Source organism: Pollicipes pollicipes, unplaced genomic scaffold (genome assembly GCF_011947565.3).
Source record: "Pollicipes pollicipes isolate AB1234 unplaced genomic scaffold, Ppol_2.1 Scaffold_3087;HRSCAF=3621_pilon_pilon_pilon, whole genome shotgun sequence".
Taxonomy (NCBI): Eukaryota; Metazoa; Arthropoda; class Thecostraca; order Pollicipedomorpha; family Pollicipedidae; genus Pollicipes; species Pollicipes pollicipes.
Genome location: NW_023596225.1, coordinates 4,854,987 through 4,880,950, shown reverse-complemented (window position 1 = coordinate 4,880,950; position 25,964 = coordinate 4,854,987). Strand labels below are relative to the sequence as shown.

General features: G+C 54.5%; 3 protein-coding genes across 6 annotated transcripts; 1 reads left to right on the top strand and 2 right to left on the bottom strand.

The window, feature by feature from the left end:
- Positions 1-1,526: 1,526 nt before the first annotated feature.
- LOC119090407 (CD63 antigen) lies at positions 1,527-16,868 on the bottom strand. 2 transcript variants are annotated; one of them, XM_037213205.1, is made up of 4 exons: positions 16,714-16,868; positions 12,964-13,329; positions 2,805-3,053; positions 1,527-2,525 (listed from the first exon to the last, which is right to left on the bottom strand). In XM_037213205.1, the coding sequence occupies exons 1-4, from the start codon at positions 16,774-16,776 to the stop codon at positions 2,460-2,462; spliced, it is 744 nt and encodes a 247-aa protein (XP_037069100.1). In that variant the 5' UTR covers positions 16,777-16,868; the 3' UTR covers positions 1,527-2,459. The 2 variants fall into 2 exon arrangements, with proteins under 2 accessions (XP_037069100.1, XP_037069099.1); XM_037213204.1 differs by lacking the exons at positions 1,527-2,525; positions 2,805-3,053 and adding exons at positions 6,242-6,856; positions 8,627-8,875.
- Positions 16,869-17,342: 474 nt separating this feature from the next.
- Positions 17,343-24,106, top strand: LOC119089557 (aurora kinase C). Of its 3 annotated transcripts, none has more exons than XM_037212298.1 (7): positions 17,343-17,366; positions 19,141-19,351; positions 19,698-19,886; positions 20,210-20,344; positions 21,771-21,929; positions 22,921-23,152; positions 23,512-24,106. In XM_037212298.1, the coding sequence occupies exons 2-7, from the start codon at positions 19,173-19,175 to the stop codon at positions 23,614-23,616; spliced, it is 999 nt and encodes a 332-aa protein (XP_037068193.1). In that variant the 5' UTR covers positions 17,343-17,366; positions 19,141-19,172; the 3' UTR covers positions 23,617-24,106. The 3 variants fall into 3 exon arrangements, with proteins under 3 accessions (XP_037068193.1, XP_037068192.1, XP_037068191.1); XM_037212297.1 differs by having other exon boundaries at positions 17,357-17,533; XM_037212296.1 differs by having other exon boundaries at positions 17,357-17,561.
- Positions 24,107-24,387: 281 nt separating this feature from the next.
- LOC119089556 (phospholipid scramblase 1) lies at positions 24,388-25,820 on the bottom strand. The gene has a single exon (XM_037212295.1). The coding sequence runs from the start codon at positions 25,716-25,718 to the stop codon at positions 24,939-24,941; it is 780 nt and encodes a 259-aa protein (XP_037068190.1). The 5' UTR covers positions 25,719-25,820; the 3' UTR covers positions 24,388-24,938.
- Between the last annotated feature and the right edge of the window lie 144 nt (positions 25,821-25,964).

Below are 25,964 nucleotides of genomic sequence, written 5' to 3'. Positions count from 1 at the left end.
GTTTGAACGCCCGCTAGTTCTGGCTCTGCTGTACACTTTTTGTGCTCGAGAAATTAAATCGGCCGGAATTTTCGATGATTTGGAGCTGCCCATCCTTTGAGCCCGAATTTGACCTTGAAATGTAACCTTAAGAGGTCAAGACTTTTTAATGGAAGCTAGTTCATGCGTCAGTGATCGTTCTGGTGCTTAAATATCCGGGATCGACTAATAATTTTTTGTTGATGTTGATATTAAGTTTCCCGTCGCTGGATCCAGCAATTTGACTTTGAAAAGCACAGAGTTTTCAGGGTTTTTTGATAGACGCTGGTTCCTTCGATGGAGAATATTCTGGTGCCTAAAATTTTTAAATGAGCCGGTAGTTTGCTGATGATATGGAGTTCCCCGCGCTTTGACTTCGCATTTGACATTGGGTCAGGTGATGTTACCAAATCAGCATTACATTCGATGTTCTCGTGCAACAATTGGCTATCGGACATGTTTCCAGAGAAATCGGAATTCGTCGCTGAATAAACCGCTGAACAACGCAGAAAAAGCTTCTGGGATCGCTGGTGTGGTTTGGTTCTCCTCCCAGCTAAATACCAATGTAAAATATCCGTGACTATGCCAATAGCGGAAACCATCGCTATACACAGTTACATATTTGCAGATAGAGTCTGGGCTGCAGAAAACTGGACTGGTTTACTGTTTTGGGTTCCACAGATACGTTTTGGAATTACAGCTTAGGGCCATGCTTTCCATTCAACCCAGGCATTGAGTGATGTTTGCTGTTTGAACATGTTCTGCCTAGCTGTATCCATCAGATGTTCCTACAAACCATTACGTGCTTGCACGTGACCTACGGGTTGTTTATAGGGCGCATTCCGATGGAATGAATCGCCCTGATGCCGTGACCGTTCGGGCCGTTCCTGCAGTCAGGGCGGATATTCCGACCGTCCTGAGGGCAGGTTTCTGCCTGCCTCCTGGTCGGGGCAGCTATTGGGAATATGCGACGCACCCAGCTGCTGAGGCTTTGTGGCGTCGCCTGCCTGTCACCTGGCAGGCGCGGCGGGTGCGTCTCCTGATCACCAAAGCTGCCGTAGATTCATTGGCGATTCCCCTCAACCGCTCTAATAAATGGGGAGTAGCAAATGTGTGGGTGTGGGCGCGGGGGGGGGGGGAGAGAACCAGGAGACCGCTGAGCACAAATAACATCGCAGAGTACTAAAATACCACGAGCTTGAAAGCTGGTTATATCTCTACGAACCCCCTCCCCGGCATCGCTGAGTTTACATCTGATCCGACACTCACGGCATCGGGCGTGATCGGCATATCCCGTGTCCGGCTGGCAGCGCACCAGACTCATCTCGTGCGAACCGGCCCAGCCGCCAGCTGACTGCATGCCGCGGGGTTGCGGTAGCCGGCCGGCCGGAGGTCAGCCGGAGGTCAGAGAGCGGCGGAATACATGGCTCCACCGAGCACAACTGCATTTCGTGGGACGGTAACCCAGAAGAGCGACAACCGGCCGGACGCGAAAGAACAACGCGAGCTTCAGACTGTTATTTTATTAGGGCGTGTCGACTATGGCACCGCACACAAAGACCGCTCGACATCCAATAAACAGCTGGCCGGCTCGCGCGGTCGGCGGGGTGGGTGGGCCGCGCTGTTAACTACGACGACAACGTCAGCCGCCCCGCCGGCCGCGCGGAGGCCGTGCGGAGGCCCCGAGCCCAGCCCGTGCGCCCGAGAGACGTCAGCGATGCAGTGCGCGAGCAGCGCCTCGGCCGCCGACAGCGCGCCGGGCTGAGCACAACGTGGACCGAGCAGAGCCGAGGCGAGGAGAGAGCGCGGCACAGCCAGCCGGCCCAGCGGCAGCCCGCCCGCCGGACTGGTCGCGCGACACACACCGGCGGCGGCGGCGGCCGCTCGGGCCATCCCCGCACGTTCGAGAACGCAGGGGAGTCTGGTTCGGCGCCCAGGCGGTCCGCCCCGCGCGACGGGGCCTCAGACACGTGAACACTAGCGCCTGACGTCACACCCCGAAAAGGAGGCGTCCAGAGGCGAAGCGCACAGGAAGCGGCAGGAAGCATGACTGTTGTGCGAGGGCCTTGGCGGCGAACTGACCCTTGGTTTAAAGAGTTCCGTCTCCACCAGACGCAGTGGGCGGACGTTAACAAGACACGGCGCCGGCCTCCTCCCGTCTCGAGGGAGGCGGCCGGACGGCCGGACAATCTAGGCTACCGTTCAGATCTATCCGAGAAAGAGCGTCGTCAAACAGACCGTGGGGATACAAGTAACAACTGTTCCTGGTTTAGATCTCGCAAGCCACTGGAGCCGGCGCAGCGGCGGCGGAACCACGCCGCGCTGCCATCCGGACCAGCGACCAAGAAGCGCGCACGGCACAAGAAAGGCGGCTAAAAAAATAAACGTCTCCCGAGGGCCCGAGGCGGGAGGCGCCGGGCGAGCGGCGGCAAGCCGAGCCGCTACACCGTCTCGTACTCTTTCTTGATGCTCTTGCTGAGGCAGCAGGCCAGGATCACGCCCAGCACCTGCCGGCCAGACGGCCGCCGTCAAATGGCGGCGGGGGCTCGTCGCGCAACGGCCGAGCAATGACATCTCCATGTTCTTTAAATAACAGCCCCCCCCCCTCCCCCCCTCCGAACAACACATCCAGGGCGCTCACTCAAGACATGCGCGTTGCCACGCGAGCGACTGAAACGACCCGGCGACACCGAACGGCACTAGACTGGCGCCACCAGCGCCGTCGCACCTCCAGCACCACGTGCTCCGCCTCTGCCTCCGCTCCGTCGCCGCCGCGCTCGCCTCACCTGGAGAAAGGCGATGCCGACGCCGGCGCCACCAACAGCCACGATGTTGGACTGGATCTGCTCCTCGACCGAGTCGCGACAGCCGCGGGTGTAGATGGTGTTGGCGGCCACGGAGGCGGGCAGCGCCGCCATGCCGACGCCGCAGTTGGAGGTGGCCTCGCGGCAGCACGTGTCCGGCACAGAGTTGTTGGCCCGGCCGAAGTCGGTGAGCGCCCAGTCCGTGTAGTTGGACGCGCCGCAGCAGTCCAGCTGGCGGGCAAAGGGCGCCCGGTCAGCCCGGCCTCAGAGATCATGAGGTCAGTGGGGACGGGCATGCATGAAGACGGACACGGTGGCCAGCCTCGCCACCGGGCGGAGGCGTCAGCTGGAGCACTTAACGGGTCGGGTAAACCAGTGGGTACCGATCGCGAACAGGTAAGGGACTGGATTGGCTACCGACTGGGGCAAATTACGGGTATGGGTAACATTTTTACGAAACGGCGGGCCGATGCCCAAGAAATACCGCCGTGACTGTCCGCGTTTCTTTTATGCACAACGGGCTGAATTTACAGTACTTTTGCTGTCAACTCCTAGCAGCTTCCGGTGTGAAGATTTCCCCAAGTCTTTCCAAAATTCGAACTAAAATGCCCAAAAACCGCAAGCAAGTGGGAAATGGCTGGATACAACTGGTTAGGACTGGGAAGCGCGTGAATATGCGCACAACAACATGGATAGTGGGTAGATTGGATAAAGGAAATATTGCGAATGAAACCCTTTAAAGAACCCAAACCACGCGTGTTTCGTCAGTCAGTAGCGAATGCTGGATAACCATTAACGACAGCGGCTACATTAACTGAGATGTCTCTAAGCTCTTGGAGGGTTCACCCGAAACCTGCAGAAGGGGGGGGGGGGTCAGCGGCCCGTGCGTAGTGAGCCCGGGGCTCTGATGGGCACGTTGCACGTACGCATATAACTCATGTCATCTTCCAATCGCAGAGCGCTCAGCACCCATAACGCAAAAATTGCAAGGCAGGGCGGACATGCCGAACGACAGTTACCAGATGAATTGTTGAGCACATGTTGAGCACACTAGGCTTCCCCTGGAACATGCATGCGTCGAAGTACATATATAATAGTCAGCCGTCCTGTAACGCCCATTCCATCAGTCTGCCGACGTGCGAGCAGACCAGCCCGTTGACCCGACAAGTAGGCAGACGGCAATACTGACCCCAAAAACCATGCCGTTATCTCAAACACCGGAAACCGAAACCGGCCTGAAGGCGCCACTTGCAAAAGCGGAATATAAGAGACCGAATATGACTTTTCAAGTTGGTGGAAGATAACCGCAATGCTTAATGGTACATCATGTATGCACATCCACAACAGCGCACTATGCGAGTCCTGTTAATAAAGGGCTGCCTGTTTCTGGGTTCCTGCGGTTTCTGGGCGCCACGGCCCGCACTAACTTAACACCGGAAGGCCTGTGAAAGTGTGTGGACAAAAGTGCCGCACAAGCATACTGCTGACACCGATATGACAACAATTTGGGATCGCCGAGAAAAATTGAAGAAGTCGGGAACATTTATGTTTCAGGCGCTGCGATGAGCCAACTTCGCGCTTCACCCCAGAAGTAATGAAATGATGAAACGTCAGAACGGACCAGCGGTGAGAACACCGATCACAGATTGAAACTAAAGCAGAAACAACACCGATCACAGAATTAAAAGTTAAACAATGTTGCACACACTTTTCATCGAAATTGACACTACTCGTGACTCTGGGAGATGCACTCCGCATGAACCTGTCCCGCTCATTCACAACAGTCACTGTGACTGTTGACAAAGTCTCTGATTTCATCAGCGCCAGGCTGGCGCAGCCCGCACGCCACCCACCGCTCTGCTCCGCCTGCTCAAATCTCACAGCGCATCGGCGCGGCGCCACATGCCCTTCCATGACGTCAGCAAACCGCTGATGTCATGGCGTCGGTGTGACGTCACAAGCCCTTCCGTGCCGTCAGCACACCGCTGACGTCTTGCAGCGAGCGATCGCCGCGTGGGACGTTCCAGGAACGGTGACTAAGCACGGGGCGCGCCACGTGACCTACTATTTCGCAACCGGCGGTCTGCGACCGAAGCCGCGTGACGCCTCGGCATGGACGGAGAGCGGCGAGAGGAGAGTGAGGCGCGGGAGACGCAGCCGGAGACTGCTCGAACATATGGGCTCCACATACATAACACTTTTTATTTAAAGCCACTGCAGCAGACAGCTCCCAGGCCACAAAACTAAAAACAGACGGCCGCGGTCGCGATTACGGTAAGCGTTCCCAGGGGACACAAACATAAACCTGGACAGCGGAGACGAAAAGCCGGCGCGCCAGGATGGCGCGCGGTCGTCGCGCGTCGATCGCGACCCCGCCACCCGATGCGGGCGGCCGAGCCGGCCCGTTCCGACTCGCCAGCTGACGAGTTCCGGCGTCCGGGGCAGGTGGGTGCCAGACGGGCCCCGCCAAAGACCGGCGATTGCATCACGGCCGGCCGGCGCGCCCGCCGTTTCCCCACACCAGGAGCGCGCCGTGCGCGACGGCGGCGCTCCAGATCGGCGCTCCCTCAGCCAGCTGATAGCGGCGACGGCCGCGGCCGGGAGAAAACGAAAGTGGGGCCCGACGAACGCGCCCGGCGACAGCACACAGAAGAATGTCCCGGCTGGGGGAGGCGGGCGTCCGGTGACTGTCGCGGCCCGGTGCGCGCCGCGGGATTGTTCGGCCGCGGACCGGACTGACGGGGTCACAGCAGAACACGGATGGACAGCAGGCGCCCGCCCCCCCCCCCCCGCGGACAGCTAAACGGCTTCAAACTGACCCAGATTCGGCCGCCCGACCGGACACACTCGTCAGGACGGAGGCCGGCTGCGGTCGCGGCTACCGGTGCAAGGACAGACACGGCGGCGGCGGCGGCGGCGGCGGCGACGACCGTGAGCTGAACCCACGGCCCCGCTGAAGGACGGCGCACACACGGGACCGCGCCAGACCGACGGCGGGTGGAAGAGCACGCCCCACGCCGGCTGCCGGGGGGCGGGGCGGATTAGGTTCCAGCCGGCTGCAGGGGAGGGGACGGGGGGGGGAGGGGGACAGGCTCCTGGCCGGATGACGCGGACGGCGCGCTATCAAGCCGGAGCCAATGACGTGGACGACTGTGAGCAGAAGCGCCTGGCGAATAACGTCCAAGCCCACCACTGAACAGAACAGTCGGCGGCGATTTCATATTAGACTGACATGGTCCCTTCCACTGTCACGGGCCACTGCGCATGGACATGCACGCAATCACAGTCGCACACTCGTATGCAATCGCTGGCCAACTCTAACAGTTCAGGTATAAACGTGGCGCAGGAGCACCGGCTTACCAATTCAGCGGGCGAATGCACGATGCGTCCTGGGAATGAAATTGACTACAGACAACACATCAGAAGGCACAAGTTTATTTTCTTAAACAAATGCACCCTGTAACCGTGCCTCGACATCCGCATCATCCGTATACACATCATATGAGATGTTTGTCTCAACAGAGACGCGGCAATAACAACGCTCGGATGCTCACCGAGCTGTAAGTAAAAAGCGGCGCGCGAACTCTGAAGAGTCCGTGTAAAACTAGAACACATCATTGCAAACATTCTCCGCACACCAGTGCAAAGCCACCGTGTTAGTCCAACCAAACCAACAAACTGGATGCTGCGGTAGATTTCACAAGGCGTACAGGGCGATAACGCTTACTTCTGCATTTACAAGGTGGTTAGCGCCATCAACCATTTTTTCCGGCAACGTTAAGTAGAGCACACAACCAGTCGATTAACCTAGCGCAGCTCCTTTCACCGGCGCCAGGGGGCGCTGCGTACAGCAGACCCGCTCGCTGAAGCGGAGGACATGAAAACTCGCGCTCTTTCGCCACGGCGACACGGGAGGCAAGCCGTCAAAATCCCCGCCCAATTGCAGACTGGTGCCTCTCTCACACGGCCACGTTGGAGTAGCCTGTGTACTTGTAGGTGTGCGCCAGGCAGCAGCCCAGAAGGATGCTGAGAATCTGGAGCACACGAGACGTGGTCAGAACGCCGCGCCAACGCGGGGAGCGCAGCACGACTGACAGCCCTACCAGTAGTTAAGAGTCCATAACCCGCTGTCGGAGATCATCCGTCAATCAGCGTCCATCAGCGGTTGCTAATAATACTGGACACACGCAACTTACTTGAAATACAGAAAATGTCACGAAATAGTCATTATTCTACTGACGTGTCAGTGTGTCAGTTTCTTATTCGTCGTGTTCGGAAGGCGGATAAGTTTATCATAAAACACGTAACGGCTGACGAAGTCTGATAACCCAGACACAACATACAATATAAAATCAAATCATAAAATCATTATGCACGGGCATGGGTGTGGTGCAGTGCGTATAAGCGATGACCTGAAGTACACACTGCTATATATGCAAGGCTTCATATGGAGATGCACTCACGAGGAGATGCCCTCCCCCAACCCAACAAAAACAAACTCCTCCCAACCCTACAAACATTTTTCTATGCTCACCTTCAGCTCAAGTCCCAAATCTGGGCTCAAATCTCCCCCCTCCTACTACCAGCAGGAACGCAAAAACTGCCCTCATCCCGATGGCCTGGGTCGGTGCGCGCTCATACTCAACCACCGACTCCTTGTGGACTTCCCAAGGCCTCCCAGTACATTATTAGCCACAAACTATGCGCCAAATAGCCCTAACCCGCCGCCGATTCAACAGGCCCTGACCACAGACCGAAACAGCTGTCGCCGCCCTGAACAGGCCAGCCGCGGCCGACGGCCGCCGTCCCAGAGCAGCAACAGCAGGGGTTTCCCCCCGGGAAGGCCGTGCAGGCCACACGACCCCGGTCAGCCCACCGCCCAGCGGCGCCACGTCGGACACTCGCCAGCCCGGCCCGGGCCACCGTTGGCATTTGATGCCGTAAAAGGCGATCGTGTGCAGCAGCTGAGTGCTGACACGCCCGGATACGCGCGCGGTGACCGGTCCGACGACGAATGACGACCAAATAGCGCCGGCTGGGGGCGTCGGCGCCTGCACTGCTGTCAGCACTGCCTCGAGGGACGTGGGGAATACTTCCGACACTCTCAGACACAACACAAATTGAAGAGCTTGAAGGGACCACCCTTAACGGGGTCGCAGCGCTTTCGGGTGCGAAGAACATATGATGATGGGACGAAATATTGCTCCAAATATGGCATATTCCACAATCGACTAATAAAAGCAATCCATTAACTGGACTGAAATTGGGACCAGCACTGAAAGCATAATGATTTGCGAGAGCCGCGTTCCAGATCAATGTCAGTGTCATTCACCTCACAAGCACGATTTTCTGCGTTCTTCTCTGAATGACAGCTGTCCAATGACGTTTTGCCGGCCAGTAAGCAATCAATGTATCGGAGGCCGTTGGACAATTTTAAATGGATCATTCAATATAATTCAGCCTGGCAATTACACGAGTTAGCTCTGGTATCACTTCAGGTGGGGGTGATCGCATGCAAATTTCGCACTCTGGTAACAGATCATGGCAGTCGAGCTTGGGGCAATGTTTCACATACGCATGCCAGTGTCTCCCGTCGCTTTCCAATCTGCCACCCATTTATCTCTCACGACCGTACCAAACATGCCCCGCTCATACGTGTCCTGCACACACGAGCGCCATCGCTTCCTACCCGCCGCCTTTCCCCAGCCGGACGCTCCCACCAGGTCCCAATCTTGTCCCCCCCCCCTCCAGCTATCTCGGGTGCATCTCCATACCCACCTAACCCCAGCCCGCTCACCACTTACCTCAACGGCGACGAACACGGCGCCGACGATAGCGTACGTGTGCCAGCTGCGGCCCGCCTCGGCGATCAGGCTGCCGAGGCAGCCGCGCGCGAAGATGACGCCATCCGCCTGCTCGTAGCTCATGTCCAGCACGCCGGCGCCGCAGTCGTCGCGCGACGGCACCCGGCAGCAGGAGGTGGGCACGGCGCGGCCGGCGCCGAACTCGGTCGTCGCCCAGTCGGTGTAGTTGGCGGCGCCACAGCAGTCGAACTGTCAGACGTCCGTCGGTCGCGAGTCAGGGCGCCCGCTCGCCGGCACCGCGCAAGCCACCGGCCAACTCAGGCGCGCCGCACGCAAACGCAACAGAGGAGGGCGCGGCCGGCAGGGGCCGGGGGCATGCTGGGTGCAGGGGCGGGGGGGGGGGGGGACTGGGGAGGGTATGGTGGTCCGTGTTCAGCTACCAGTGTCAGGACCCCCTCGTAAGCCCGCGTTGTAGTATGACGACAAACCATGTCTTGCTTAAACCCGAATCGCAACATTCTATTCGAAATAAACAATTTGCATTTGCAAAGGGTCGATCCGGACCCGAGCGTGGATAAAAACATACCACGCCAGGCATAATGAACGACCAGCTGTCGCCGAGGGTCGGTCGTACGCGCAGACATCGAACCAACCGCCCTTAAAATGTCGGCTCGAATGGCCCATGCTGAACAGCAACCAAGCTCAGTTGGCCTTTGGTCCCATTTCCGCATGACACATGACGCTGGACATGGCAGACTTTGGACTTGGCCAAGCAGCGCCACCTCCCAGGCCACAGTTAGAAGCGTGGACTAATCGGGATTTCTGAGCCCACCGCCCCTTCCAGAACAGGCAATCTCTCGAGGCCTGTGGGCTGAGTTTGTGAGGCCCACGGACGGGATCTCGCTAGGATACAGAGGGGGCAGAGATCCGCTGACCGGGTTCAACTGCGGACCCGCCCGGGGGACAGAGTTTCGCAACCTAGATCGTACTAAAATGACTGGCAGGGACGGAATGGGGCTGTTGGGCTCATGCGCAGGCGCTTGGGGCACAATGAAACCAACAAAACAAACACAACAAAATCAAATACGAACAAAAGCACTATCAAAATACGGAGTCAGACCGCCAGAAAAAGCGCTCTACGTGGCAAAACCGTTATACCGAAAACATCCAAGCCAAAGCGATTAGCCATGCTACACACCACAGCACCAACAAAGGCATGAAGGACCACCAAAGCAAACGTAGCCCGTCCACAGGCGTTGTCTAGGGTCGAGGTCACGTCTGGTTCCAGTCAAGTCGGCGAGTCGTCTCGACCGGGCAGGAACGACCACGGGCTGCAAACGCATGAGCCGCCCGGTGCTGCTCCGCGTCTGCTTAGAGGTTTCTCGGAACGTGCCGCAGCCCACCGAATAGTCAGGTCCCGGACGGCCTCGAAGCAAACTGCCCGCCGTCCCAACCCGCTCCCCATTTGCGACGCGCTGCGCTCGATATCGAGGACGTACGCAATCAAGTAATGTCGACCTTCACTAACGAGGGTATTGATCTGGGGGCAGTGGTGCGAATTCCTCGTAAGAGCCTTGCGATTACGATACACGACTCAGTCAGCCTGCGACTGATTCAGTCGGCTCCCCCGCCGGCCTCGGGTTGACGGCCGGCCGCCGACCAGCCGCCAAACAAGTGGAGACCGCTAGGCCGCCAGCGTGACCTTCAGGCACGGCTCAAGGTCAGTCCAGTGCACCGGCCAGCCGCGGCGGGGTGAGAGCCATGAGCGGGGCTGTCTGTGCCGGGTGGGTACAGCGGGTCCAGACATGTAAACACTCAATACAGGCACGCTCATGCTCGCTGCCGTACAGTGATCAGCCAGCAGCCAAAGGATGTGACTGCCACCGAGGTGACTGCCTTTCCGCTTTTCGAATGGGCTGTAAATACATTAAGATTTCATTGTCATTGTCATTGACATCGTATCAATGGCGATGCATGGAAAGGAATAAGCTTTGAAATATGCTTTGTGCCTTCAGTGTCTCCCCCCCCCCCCCTCCCGCTACCAGAGGTTTCTACGCCTATAAGCTGAAGGAATGGTGCAAGTCCATGAGAAAAACTTGTTTGCAGGCTAACATGTGAGAGACGTCAGGCAATGGAGCTTTCATCCCTCCCCGAGCAGAAAGCCGGCGACCCCACCTCGGCGTCCGCCGGCCACGGCCGTGTGTAGCCCGTCGCATGCTACACGGACGGGCGTTTTGTTCCGCGTCAGGCGGGAAAACCCGCCATCGCCGCAGTCAGTGCGAACATGAGACTCGCACATGCAACAAAGCTTATCGGACGACACGTCAGGCGCGTCGATGAATCGCTAGTTGGAACGGAAGCGGCGCACGGTCCGCGCACGCGACTAACGAGCGCAAACACACCATGCAAAGCAGGCCAGGAACAGACTTCAGCAAGCGACTGTGCGCATCTGTGTACTGAGAAAAGGAGCGCCGCTTAGCCGGAGCAGGAATATTGAATTAAAAGATCTCCTGACCGGAGAAAAAAATACTGCCATCCGGCAGCATTCCTTCCTCGCCACTATTTCTGGACGGTTCTTTCAGCGGCTGGTGAACTCACGACTTTACATTCATAAACTGGATTTCCTCGAACTTAGCACGTCGTACGCTTCCCCACCACCTTGCGACACATCAGCCGGGACCTGCCGGCCCGTCCCTCCGTCGAGTCAGAGTCTGAGTCATGCGGCGTCAGTCACGTGGAGAGGCCGCTGCGCCGGGTGCTCCGCGATGACGCCGCGGAAAACGTCGGGCCGCCACAGCGCCGCTGCCGCCGGCGTAACCCCGACAGTGCACCGCCGCGAGACGGCCGCGGACGTGGCGAAAACAAAAAACGCGCGCGAAGGACGCGCGAGCGCAGGCGAGAGGTCACCGACGCGGGCCACCGGTCAAGCGCAGGCTCGCCAAGGCGGTGCTTTGCCTGAACTGTACACTCACATCTCACAAGGCATTTGTGCGTCTCTGCAAGCGGTGAATGTGACCAATAGGTAGATGCAGGATGCATTACAGACGCAGGACGAGCGAACTTCAAGGGCGGCAGGACGTACACCGTAATTAACCCCGCCGCAGAGCGTCAACCAAACGCATATTGGTTATGCCGCGAAAACGTTTGGATAAACGGGGTAGAAACGATGTTTGTTCCGCCATCTGCTGTTCCGAATAATTTTGCATTGACCACTTGCATCAACTACATAATCCGTCAAAAATACGCAAACTGAACGCGAGCTCTTGGCTCACACGCCACCTAAATGACTGGCCAAGAACATGAGATCCATGCCTCATGTATCGGCGACCCGTCCCTTTCCTGCCGTCGCACGAGAGCGGCGGCAGCGTGGGCATCTCAGCCTGGTCCAGCCCCTGCCTCACAGCCGCGGGCGGCCACCAGCCAGCCCCGCCGTCCAGCTGGCCCAGCTCCGACGGAAAAGAGCGGCTGGCGAGACCTACTTAAAGCAGATACCCATATTGAAGACGTTTCCGCACGAGTACTTCAGCATCTGCATGCGTTGTTATATCTAGCACCTTCATTAGCTGAGTGTGCTAGAACCACATGGCCAGGCAAATGGTCAGCTTTGCACCACATATGGTAACCGATCAAAACTATGGGACCGGTGCAACAGGGATCACTACAACGCCATAAGTGTTCACTCGCCTCTGGCAACTTCACCACAGACTAGGCCAAAGGGCGGATTTTCCGGAGTTGTCTCAACCGTACACACCCCGCAAAAGCCCGCACGAGCCTACCTGCGCGCGTGCCGTTTACAGCAACTGCTGCGCGGCCCTCCCAGTCGGTCCCAACACAAGACTCGCACATTCGAACAATGCAAGCCTTTGAAGGACAACTTTACCACAGGAGCGTGCCGAGCCGCGACAGGGAGTACAAGAGCGGCTTGTTTGCCTGCAGGGAGCCGGTGGCCGGCTGTGGCGGGCGGCGGGGGGGGGGGGGGGGGGCGACCGCTGCGGGCGCCCGGAGCCCAACGAGCCTCGGAGGGCGTGACAAGTGGCTGCAGCAGGTGTGCCGCGATCGATCGGACCCGCGCTCCGACACACCGGCTGGGCCGGCGCCGAGCCCGCGCTCGGCCAACAAGCCGGTCCGGCCCACCCCGAAGCAAAGCCACCAGCGCGGCGGTGTCAGGCGCATCGAGCATGCGAGATCGGCAATAGGCCGCGGTCCTCCTCCCAGCACAGACACATAGTTACCTCGCCCCTCGCCCGCCCCCCGATCCCCAGAGGAAAGCACAACACGAAGGACAGGTTAGGGCATCCAGATGTAGCCACAAGGCCCCTCCAACGTCGACCACTCACCTCCATCTGCATGCCGTCCCAGGTCTTGGTGACGCCGCTGTGATCAGGCTTGCCATAGTTCTGCATGGTGGCGTTCATGTTCTTGTTGAGCGTGTCGGCGATCTCGTCGCGAAGCAGGTAGGCGGCGATGCCGGCCGCCAGCTCCAGGATGAAGATAAGCGCCAGCAGGACGGCGAACGTCATCGTCATGCAGTAGCTCTCTCGGATGGCCCCGCAGCAGCCCATGAAGGCCACGAAGAAGATGATGACACCGACGACGATCAGCAGGACGGGCACGCTGAAGACGTCGTCGCTCAGGAAGTCAAGGTACTTGTCGTAGTAGCCCTTGATGACGGCCCCCATGGCGACGAGAGCGATGCCAGATATCTGAGGAGAGTTGGACTTCGTGAATCTCTGTGTAGGAGCTTGGCCCCGTGTTGGAAAAATTGACGTTTCCTGGCATAATATACACCAGGGGATTTTGCACTCCAGGATTGTAGCTGGGTAGAATGAAATATTTTGTACTCCATCATGATGCAACAAAAACAGTTTTTGGAAAAACTCACTCTACCCCTCCGTTTCAGGACAAAACGAAACCAGAAGACGCAACAGCTTGAGACATGCTGCTTCCAAAATGAGCCATGTATTGATATCAGCAAGAGCACAAATCTTGCACCCACCAGACTAAGATGCCCAGTAGCAAGCAGCCTGTGTCGCCACCTAGGTATACGATAAATCATGTATAGAAATGTGAAACTATTACGAGAACCGCACCCGTCTGTAGAGCAGCAAAGCTCTTCACTTCCTACGCCCTATGCAGACCAACTCAAACTTGAATATGACTTAACCTACCATTGACGACGAACCGCATTAATTGCCAAGGATGCAACGAACGGTCATAGAAAACCGCATACCCAAGCACCTACCACAGACGGCCACCTACTCACACGCCACCACTGTGTCCTGGTAATGCACATAACAGAACCAATCGCAATTCAGTGTCAGGAACGTCTCGCCTCCCAACTCAGGTTGGACGTTAAACATAGCAAAACTCTCCAATTGGTTTTAATGAGTCGCCCTCTCGTGCTGATTTGTCTGTCAAGAGCATAAATATTCCGTTCGCGATCATGTCTTGAACAGATCTGTAAACATTTGGAGAGAAGCTGTATACAGGTGGGCACCACGATTATGAAGAATTACTTATTTGTTCTCATCCAGAACCGCCCTGTGGCTGAATTTTTGGCCATTTCCTGGCATCCGGAGTACAAAAATGTTAAGGCAGCTGGGCATTTCAACGAAGTTAAAGTTGTCATTTAAGGAGGTGGAATTAAAGTTGGTAATTCAGGCTTTACAAAAATATCCCTTCAAGTCGAAAAAAACGTCGCTATAAATAGCCAAAAAACTGTTCGGGAAACCGCCATCTCACTCCCGCAAAAACACCCGGCCACTAGAGTAACATGAACCCAAAACTTTGACCTGGCTAATTAAGGAAAAGGGTTTATTAGAACAAAAATATCAATGAATTGCGATATAACCTATCATCTTTCGCAATGATATCGGTTTAAGCGCATCAAAATCCATTAATATATTGTACTATCCGCCGGAGTCTGCGGAGTGACAGACTCCGATCCCTTTGGTCGGCCTGGACGGGTCTGTCAGACATTGTAGTTGCACTGGCTCGGGTAAATCAGCTGAGAGCGCTGCCTGTCTCTATTATTCGGCTGGGACGTGCACGGCCTCGTGTTATGTCGAGGAGTCTGAAGGTGGAGGGCACGAATGCCTATCCATTTTTAAAACCAGTTAGCTGGTGGAGCATGAGTAGCGTGATCGTGGCGCAGAATGTAGGTGGCCGTCTGTGGCACCTTCACTTACTTTTTTTGTGTACGATTTTTCTCTGGTCGGCTCGAAACTTATTTTGTGAAACTGCGCATGCTCACTACGCGACTTTAGAAGAATAGCATAAGATAATTATTTACAGCAATACTTTGGGAGAAAAGGCTTGCCTAGATCCTTGGTCTGACAAGTTTTTCATGAATCGCAAACTCATATATACATATTATAATATATATATATATATATATATATATATATATATATATATATATATATGCACGTGTGTTTCATACTACAGAGTCAGATTGCGTTGTTTCAATGTGCCATGTTTAATACTGACGTTTCTTTCATTCAAGTGCTTTTACATGAATCGCTATATATGACAAGTGGCGCCTTTGTTGAGTGCCACCCACTGTACTGTTACCTCTCAAAGATAACCAAAACGAAATTGTGATAACCTGCAGCACTTGGATAATTTTGTGCTCTCTATAGAAAATTTATACTCTGCTACCCGGAAAATTTTCGGCATTTCCAATACTGGCTTGGCCCCCACACGGACAGGCAATGTGATGTTTAGGTGTCCGTGTGGCAACTGCCTGTGTACACTTACATCAAAACATTAACTTGGAATGAATGGAAAACTAATCCCGCCGCATTTGAATCATGAAAATATTAAACTGGGCCTGCAGTCCGAGCCTTTTTTCCTCTCACTGTTTTGCCCATCCCTGGCAGCATTACCACTAACGGCTCTGAACACCATACGATGGGATTCCCTGAATGTTCCTTTCCATACTTTAGTGTCATAGCACGCGCTGACCGAGATTGTCATTTTGTTTCCAGACTCCAGTTTACGTGGGCAGCTGGAGTTGCTACCCTGGAGGAACTCTCTGAAACCTGACCTGCACCATCTTACAGGCATGCATGATGACGAAAGGTGTATGTCCTGTTTTATCCCCCAAACCTCCCCCAACTACAGTTTTGCATGTGGCCCCCGGCTAGGCGGGCATTTGAAAAGCTTCGTATCAGCTAGTCCTTTTTGTTTACACTGATCAGCATGTTTACAGACTGCACATGTCTGGCTGTGGTTCATAAAGGTCAAAAGGGCAATCCAAGTTCACAAAGGCTTGGTTACATTTAATCCACACAGTTCTGTCAGTCTTGTCAGCATCTCATTCCCTGGCTTAGAGTGATTTCATTAAAACCATTTGGGCAAAATGAAGCTGTTCCAGCCACAACAAAAGCATGGGATCTGACAAAAACCCAGGTAGCCTCAGACTACATCATTTAGAATACAAAGCATTATGACAGAAGCGCTCGTGACAAAAAAGATATTTGCAACATTGCCGCATCATTCCATGAAAGCTTCATGACAAATTGTGAAATCAGCTCCACTTCTTGCCATCTTTGTATTGGGGCCTGATGACATCATGAATGCCTGAAAATGGATTCTGCATCTTCCACACAATGATAGGCTTGACCAAAACAAGAAAGTAATTACTTATAAAATAATTATATGTAACAAATTCACATTGATCATACAACAAATGCTGAGAAACTGTTAATAGCCAACAATACATACTGCTAATAGCAATATATTGATGGCTGCAGTTGATTATATTTGATAACAATTATAGCATTACCTGTTACTTTCAGGTGCACCTTGATGTCTGTAGTTTGAAACATTTGTGTGTAGAATATGAAGAAGATAGATTTCCAAAGCAGGCAGAAAACACAAAGATAGAAAACACAACTGGCACCCGAAAATTCTGAGTACCGTATTCTGTCAGCTTCCCCAATTGACCACGCTGGAATCTGCCTACGCCATCCTTTCGTATTACGAAACGGTTCACGGAGGGCGCCTGCAGTCCAGATACGAGACGGCTCGCGATAAACACTTCGACCAGGTGCAGACGCCGTATCACTTTTACGGGTACTCACCACAAAGATGAAGTTGAAAAAGAATATCAAATATTTGACACATTTCATGCCGCCTTCCACCATCTTGTCAGATTTTAATGGCACGCTGTTGTCAGTCCTCAGCCCGCGGTCCACACCCAACCTGTGACGAATGCAACTGGTAGCTGCGTCACAGTCGCGCTTCCATACGTCACTTTCCAGCCCCTCCCCTATAGAGATGGTGTGCGTTGCATGGACAATAAGCTCATAAAAATTCAGACTAAACATTTGTGGTAATTTGTATCATTTTGGGATTCAAAAACCTGTTATCCTAGAACCATTTGAGTTTGATGTTTCATTAATGAAAAAACATGACAGAAGGCCCAAAGCTTTGAAAGATTGTACGTCCCCTAAGAATATTTGCGTGTGTGTGTGTGTGTGTGTGTGTGTGCACAGAAACCTAGTAAATCAATATAAGAAGTGGAACTAAGAATAATTTAAATATGATAAATTTGGTTGTTATCTTTAAACAACTTATTTTCTAATAACTTTCGGAAAAACTTGCGCTTTTAAATCACAACGTTTTTAACCAACATATCTTATCGAGGCTGTACACAGCAGCCAATGAAACGACCGGGAACTTTGGATGCCGTTGCATGTCAGCTGTTCTCCCCCCCGTGCCATTTTAAATTTGTGTACGTAGAGGTGTGGTGAGCAGCTTCAGATTTGGCTGGTTTTATCATCTTCAGCTGAGATAATTTTAGACGCTTTCACAGCTCTTTCATTTTACTGTGTTTTGTATTGAAATCGGAGTTTCCGCAACATTGTTCGGGGAGAACTGCCATCACAGGAGTGAATCGGCGTGAGCTTTCAGATTTGCAGTCAAATAGGTAGATCGTTTTTGAAATTGCGTGTTCATACTAGCATGACAGCTCTGCTTCTACTGCAGCTCTGCTCTAACTATGGCTCTGCTTCTACCTCAGCTCTGCTTTTACTGCATTGTTTTATGCAGATTAGATTGTTTGAAGTCAACATGTGTTTGGCTGTCTGTGTCTGGTTTGGTTAGGTAGATAACTACTTCTTTCATGCATTGGTGTTGCTAATGTTCCTTAAACCATCTATTCATGTTTGCATCACATTTTCAAAACTGAAGTAAAATGGTAGATTTGATTCGTGCTGTAACATGTCAGTCACCCTGTCAGCAATGGGATTTGCTGGCTGTACAGCCTATTCCCTTCCAGCATGCAAGCCATAATGAATTTTATGTATCAGGTATAGACTTGCATAGTGAACTTGATAAACAGTTCTGGAACAATGTTAAAGGTCTTAGTTGTGGTGCTCATTACCATTTGTTCTACACAATGGTCTCATCCAAAATTATACAGGTATACTTGACTCATTGTGCTTGGCAAGGAGCAGTGTAATGACCCATCTTAATGTGAACATGTAAGCACACATTTTTAAGGGATGTAAGATTTGTATGCCTTTTGCTGACTGATAGCTTCCATACCTGGGAGTGCTTTAAGACATGACATAGCACAGTAATAGCCCAGCATGTATTTTATCTGTAGATGGAAGGCATGACATCCAGGAATGTGATGCAAAATGATTGCATACATATATAGGAAAATAGCCTGCCAAATTTTGTGGCTTGTATGCCCAGTGGCATATGCATAATTTTGTGATGGTGGAGGAAACAACTGAACTTCTCATTTGAGACCACGTAAAAACAACTTTGTTTTCACTCATTCTGCATCCTGACTTAATGTTACCACCATCAGCCACAATGGCATGCTAAGCCCATTCTGGTAGGGGGCTGGACTTTCATAGACAGAGGTTGTTTTAGATTCTCATTAAATACCTGTCTACAGCAGATAGAACAGGGCAAATGTCTCAGCCACCGCACAACTAAAGCCGCCGTGTGACATGCCATGACAGTCCCCAGATATACAGTCATGCATGTGACATGTTGCTGTCTGCAAAGTCCCCTGATAATGGTCATGCCCAAGTTTCCTCAGTTATTCAATTATTTTCCTTTATGCTTCCATGCATGGTGCCACAGTTTGTTCAACACCCTGACAGAAAGTCATCTACACATAAATGATCAAGGGGGTATTGTCACTACCAGGAATACTGCAAAGTGGCCAATGTGAGATGTCTGCCAGATGTTAACCACTGAGTCATAAATAATGTAGAGGTGGTAATGTAAGGGTGTTTTGACAACTAGCCCTGTCTTGCATTTAACCTTGCATGAGCTGGATGGAGAACATGAGAAGGATCAACATGAGGCGTCAGAATTGCCAACTGTGTAGAAAATGTGAAAGCATGAGGTATGCTCATGAAACGTGATTTTTTTGCAGACCTGGCCTGCCCGCCTCTTCGGTGTTTGACAATGTTGTGGCAAGGTCTCTTGGAGGGTGTCGTGGGTCCGTTCTGACCCAGCGTTCCGACACTGCTGGTCGCCCGCAGGTGCCTGGATACCGCTTCCGTCCTGAGTGTCCATGGAGGCGCCGCGTGCGGCTCAACAGCAGGAGAACCGGATGGCGACCAAGGCGAAGCTGGAGCCGAAGCCGGAGGGCTCGGCGGCGCGCGTGCCCCTCTCTCAGTCCAGTGCAAACGTGCCGGCTGGCGCTGGCGCTGGCGCCGCCCAGGAGAAGTCGCGGCCCGCCAAACAGCCTAGGTCCGTGAGTGGTGTCCCGGCCGGGCGGCCGGCCCGGCGGTGCCTGCGGGCAGGTGACGGCCGGCACCAAAACCGGTCCCAACAGCCGCTGTCTGGCCAGTGCGGTGTACTGAGCACCGTTCTGACACATGGTTTGTGCGTTTTGTGGCCTTTGTGCGCTACTGTTTTTTTCATAACTTAGTTTGTGTCGCTGCTGACGCTACAGTTGTTTGGGTGTCTGAGGGCGACTGGCGCTGCCGGCTGATGTGCGTGGACGAGCTATCGGTGGTGAGCGCGGCCGAGATGGCGTTCGACCGGCCGCTCTCGCGCCCCACATCTGTCGCCACGCTGACCGGCTCGGCCGCAGGAAATGGGGCCTAAGCGACTTCGACATCGGCCGCCCGCTCGGCAAGGGCAAGTTCGGCAACGTTTACCTGGCGCGTGAGAAGGCGTCGCACTTCATCGTCGCGCTCAAGGTGCTATTCAAGTCGCAGCTGCAGAAGAGTCACGTGGAGCATCAGCTGCGCCGCGAGATCGAGATCCAGTCGCACCTCAGGTGGGCGTCCGCCTGCTTCCGGCAATGCCGAGCGGTCGGCGGCGTGCCGCCAGTTTATGGGAAGGCGTGTGGGCGGGCTTTGGCGGCGAGGATGAGGGAAGCGTTTTCCCACGAGCTGTTAAAGGATCTGTTTTCTTGACCGACTGTCTTCATGTAGGGTGTGCTGCGCTATCGGGTCGGTTGTCAAGGTCACCCTGCGTTAAAGTCTTATGCTTAGATGCTCATACCTCGTCTATTCCCATCCCTCTGCGCAAGTCTATAAACACGTCTAAGGCTTCACCAGTCTTGTATTCATGGCTTTTCACCAAAGCCTTGCCTTCCAGGCATCCAAACATTCTGAAGATGTTCGGATACTTTTACGATGATACGCGTATCTACTTGATCCTGGAGTTCGCTCCAAAGGGAGAGCTGTACAAGGAGCTGCAATCCCAGAAGAACAAGCGTTTCGACGAGCCCAGGTGAGCATCGGTTCCACGAGGCAAAGCTCGATCTGGCCGTTTCTCTGCCATGCGTGTCTGGCTGCTCATGTCTCGTGCGGATGTTCTGTTCGCGGCGCTGCTTGTATTGGTCATTTGAGTGCGTGGGTGTTGGCGGTGGGAACGTAACTCGATTCTCTTGCGTCCCATATTTTTACACGTGCCACTACGGCGCTGTGTTCGAGATTTGAGGCGCGCTCTGTGAAAGACGAAAAGTTGCAGTTATCGCACACGTTCTTCCCACCATGCTCCCTTGCTTTTGTGAGTGTCCATAGTCACTTGGTGGTTAATTGGGCAGTCGTATTGTTATCTTGAGAGTTAGCCCGAAGTGGTGTTCGAAAATTTTTGGCCGTGGTGATGGTTTCGCAACCAAAACGTACCCTTTTGGATGTTACATTGCCATTATCAACGTCTCTGACATGGGGATAGTGCTGATATGTTGACAGTGTTGATTGGGGATAGTGATATGTATCTGAGTTTAAGGAATTGTATTGAAAGGTGTACAAAGTTCCGAGCCTGTGTAGAAAGCAAAGCAGACTTTATTTTAAAATCTTCCACCTGTGCGGCGTCATGACAGATTTCGCATTTCAAACACTGGCTGCCACAGCTATGCTGAAAGCCACCAATAAGAGTAACATCAGCTCTCAAGCTGTATCTGTAACGGGGCGTGTAACGAGGATTTGAATATACTAATTGGAAAGTGTTGGCCGTACCGTCTTCTGGACGGCGAAAATCCAGCCAGATGACTTCCACCAATGCTTGAAGTCTGCGGCCCTGTTGTACTCAAAGCCACTAACACTATCCAGATTCGCCACAGTGCCCAGCCATTGCAACGACGAAGAACGTATCTCTCATCAATCGTACCGAGACGCATTCAGCAAGCACGTGTCGCTGAAGCCATGTGGATGAGGAATGTTATCCTTGAGGGGTGTCATCACGAACCTCGTTAAGAGCCGAAACTCATGCGTCGCATCACAGGAATGGTCATCCATTATGACTCGATTGATGTATCCAATCAACTGGCTTTAACAAAGATACTCTTTTCGTCCTTGCTACGGCTGAATGTTTATGATGCTCTTGAGTTTTTTGTTGTTTTCGTTTTTTTGCTTTCCGCGTGTGCCTGTGCGTGTCCATGATGGTTACATCTGGACAACGAAGGCGTCGCACCATCGAGCTTTGAATGATTTCTGCAACCGAGCGGCATCGATGTCATAGTCACATTGTAAACATCTTGTGGAAGATACTCTTGAGATCACATTTATAATCATAAGCACCGTCGTATTTTGCTGAAGGCCCCGTGGGTATTGCGTCTGTACTAATGAAGCAATCTAGCTTCTTTAAAGCGTTCTCCAAGCACGACGCAACTCTCGCCGGCGGTGCCCTTGTGACGTTCCCGGCCTCCGGGCAGGTCCGCCATTTACATTTCCCAGATGGCCGACGCGCTCAAATACTGCCACTCGAAGAAGGTCATCCACCGTGACATCAAGCCCGAAAACCTGCTGCTCGGTTTCAAGGGCGACATCAAGATCGCCGACTTCGGCTGGTCCGTCCACGCGCCGTCGTCCAGGTGCGTGCGGGGGACACGCTTGTGGGCACCGCTGGGCCGGCGGGTCAGCCCCCGCCACCGGATGATGGTGCGCGATGGGGGGGGGGAAGGTGGGGGGGGGGGGGGGCTAGAACATTTCCTTACGTCCTCTTACATGTCCGTGTAACTCAGGTGACTGGGCGTCGGCTTCCGTCTGACCCACCGAACAGGTTTCTTTTTTGTGACACATGTATGCGTCAGTACAGTTGATGTGAACTATGCTCAGATTGCTATCTTTAGTTTCGCCGGACGTTTAATGTAGATTGGGTCATTAACTGTCCGGCGAGACTAAAGATAACATAGTTAAAGAATGGCCCAGATTGGATAATTTATCGCTCTATGCCCGCGTAATCTTGGCTCATGTTTTTGTACTTAACAAGGTTGTATTCAGCGTCTTGCAGGATTGTCAGTTATTGCATTGCATTGGTATTGCTGTTGGTCATGTCTATGTACTGCTGTAATATCGCACCTTCGCTCCTCTCCAGTATCCCAATGAAGGCCCGTCCCTCTACCTTGCGGAAGCATGGCATCGTTTACTGGAGCGTGTTGGTTGCGGGCACCCGAGCAGATGGGTTTGTCAACACAATGAAACTTTGCTGAATATTACATTTCTCGGTCGTTCTCGTCTTTTCCCGACGTTTATGTTGAAATACTGGAACGCCAGTGTGCGTCCCCGTACACTCATAACCGTGTACCTAAACCCCTGCTGATATCGTTACACTGCGGTCATATTCAATTAAACGGCCGTTTCAAATTGGTGGCATCATGGCGGCCTCCAGCGTGTTCGTTGTGCTGGACGGCGCGCCGACTGTGCCGCCGCCGGCCGCTCCCGGCCGCTCTGCGCGCTACGGAATGTCGCGTGTTCCCCCATCGGCGGTCTGAGCGTCTAGAGGCTGCAGCGCGTGCCGGAACCCGAGGCCGCCCCTCCCACGTGTGCCTCTCGTGTGCTCTGACGGGACGCTGGCACCGGCAGGCGCGGCACCATGTGCGGCACGCTGGACTACCTGCCGCCGGAGATGATCGAAGGTCGCGAGCACGACGAGAAGGTGGACATCTGGTCGCTGGGCATCCTGTGCTACGAGTTCCTGGTGGGGCGGCCGCCGTTCGAGGCCGAGACCAACCCGGAGACGTACCGGCGCATCACGCGCGTCGACCTGCGCTTCCCCAGCCACGTCAGCGAGCCGGCCCGCAACCTCGTCTGCGGGGTGAGCTCACGCGCCCGGCGGAGACGGCGGCGCGGCCGCGCGGGCTGGCGCTGGTGGGGGTGGAAGGAGAGCGGGGAGATGGGCTGCGCGGCGCGTTGTCTCGGTCGGTTGTTCCGCTCGTGCGGCGTATGGGCTGGGCTGATGCGGTTCGCTCAACATGGTGCAAGTCCTATGCCTTCCCCAAGGCTGATGTGACCTACAAGTGTGGCGTGAGTTAGACCGAGGTGACTGTGAGCCGTCGGGTTCCGCGAGTGTCGAGGCCGTGATTTCACATCCGATGGCGCCGGTGGGCCCGTGCGCTGCGCGGCAGCGCCATTGCCAGTCAAATGTCGGATGAAATGACGCCGTCCTGCCCGCAGCTGCTGCAGAAGGACCCGGCCAAGCGGCTGTCACTGGACGCCGTGGCCAACCACCCGTGGATCCTGGCGCACATCAAGGGCGCCGCCGCCAAGTCGTCGAGCTGAAGGTCGGGCGTGGCCCGCCGCTCTGCCCATCTCTTCGCCAGTGGCGTCATTGGGACGGCGTCCGTCCGATGGTGGTCGCCGGCATCCCGGCGACAGTGTTGTCCAGATCCGCTCAGTGATATGTGGCGGCGCTAGGTCGCGCATTGTGTACATAAGATGCCGTTTGTTGAGGAGCATCGCCGTCTCGGTGCGGGTGCCGCCAGCTGGCTCGCCGAGAGCGGTACCAGTCTTCCTGTCGCTGTCCTCTGTACAAACCCACTCCATCCTGTCTTTTCGCATGATTTTGTGCTGATATGTCGACCCAGGTTTTAGTGTCATGTAATACACGACGGGGCGGAATCCGGCCCTTCAGACATCGATTTCTCCCTAGCTATGCGCTTGAACAAGATGTGGGAAGGGTGTAAGCACTTTGCATTTGAATCTTTATCCGTAAGAATGCTGATAAAGTTCGTATGTTGTGTTGCTAATAAATCATGAATCCGATATCGCAGTTGCACTGCTGTAATCAGGTTCTGCGGGGTCTGACACGTCAGTGTACTGATAAATCCCAGACGTTAGAAAAGTTTTCCGCATTTCGTGGTGCGTGTGATGACGGCGGGGCAGACTAAAAAATATGGGAGGGGCGCTCGGAAAGAGAATTATGTATAGCACTGGCCGAAACAAGACCCCATGGATCCATATTAAGTATCATGTTCTTCATAAAGCTATCGTGTGACGCCTCGAAGCAGTTCACTCCTGTCCACATTACCGACAGCGTGGAGGGGCAGCAGGCTTGATTCAATCTTGTTTATGCTCGCAAAAACATAGGTCACATTGAAGTCAAAACTTCAGTACCCAAGGCAGACCACCACACATGACCGATTAAGGATGGTTGCAAACACTGCTTGCTGACTGATCGTAAAGCCGAATTACAGCCAAGCCGATTTCCGAGGGCATTGAAGGACGTGGGACTGCATCTGTTCCGCGCTCGCATGGCATTAACGTCAACAGCAGGCGGTCCACAGTACCACATGTGAGAGCACAGACGACAGGTGGCGGTCGGCGTGGTGCAGCGGTGCAACCGGGGGCGTTGTGCAAAATACCTCGCGCATAACGCTCAGCAATGAGACGAATCTTAGCCTACCACCAGAATACTCAAGAAAACGATTTTTCTCTAATTTTACACATTTTCTTTTCAAAGTTGGGGAGAGGTCTCGAGCCCCCACACTGCGTGGGAAACAACACCGCTGCGCATGGCCATCAGTGATTGAGCGCCCACACTTCACCTTCTGTATAGACCGTCTGAATTTGGACATACTCGCAAGCAGTCTGGCTACTCTCGGCTAGTTCTGTCGTTCAAAGTACATGAACTCGATCAGGAAGAGAGCACCTAGCAGAGTTGCCTTCATGTTGGTCTCCAGGTCCATGGGGAAGCTGACGCCCATGTTATCCGCGTCGGTGAACATCTCCTTAACGCAGCCGCTCCACTGCTTAGTGATGTTGCCGACCTCCCGAGAGCGGTCGGCGGAGAGCACGGGGAAGCTAACATCGCTGCAGAGCGCGCACTGACAGATGGGGCCGCCGATGCGCAGCACTGGAGTGCCGTCGGGCCGCATCACCGTCAGCTTGGGCCTGAGGAACGCCCACTCCTCCTTGACGAGACCGATCACCTGGCCACCAGCCGTCACCTCCAGCTCCTGCAGACAGCAGGGGCAGCAGCAGCCCTGGCAGCGCAGCGGCCGGCTTAGATGCAGCACCTCATGCTGTTGCGAGTCCAGCACACGGATGTCGAACGGTCGTATCGGCCCGAAGCACCAGCGCGTGCAGCAGTCCGTGTCTTCCACCACGTAGAACAGCCGCTGGCCCATGCTGTTCGTCACGACGTACTTGTTTTTTGTCTCGAAGCCGGTGAAGACCTCTAGCAGCTCGACCTTCTGCTGGACGAGTAGCTGGTCGACATGCGCCAGGTACTGGAGGCCAGGCGCAGTGCCGCCGCCGGCCACGCCGCCCATCGCGCCGGGCTGGCTGCTGATGACGCCCATGCCGAACTGCTGGCCGTGCCCCTCGTCCAGCACCGCCGGCTGGAAGCCGTACTGCGGCGGCTCGCTTCGTCCCGCCGCCATCGCCGTTCAGCGCTCGAGAGCGGGTCGGACCGTGCCAGGAGGCAGCTGCTTTCCTCGCTTCCGCGGCTCGTGCTGTGCATGAGGCAAGACGCAGTGCGAGCCACGGCGCAGCTCGTATCTCTCTGGGCGGACAGGGGCGCCACCAGGCTACCCTCCGCAGGGCGGCCGCGCGGCGCGGCGGGCCCGCGGCGCCCCCCCCCCCCCCCCCCCCCCACCACCCGCAGCCGCCAGCGCAGCGGCGGCGAC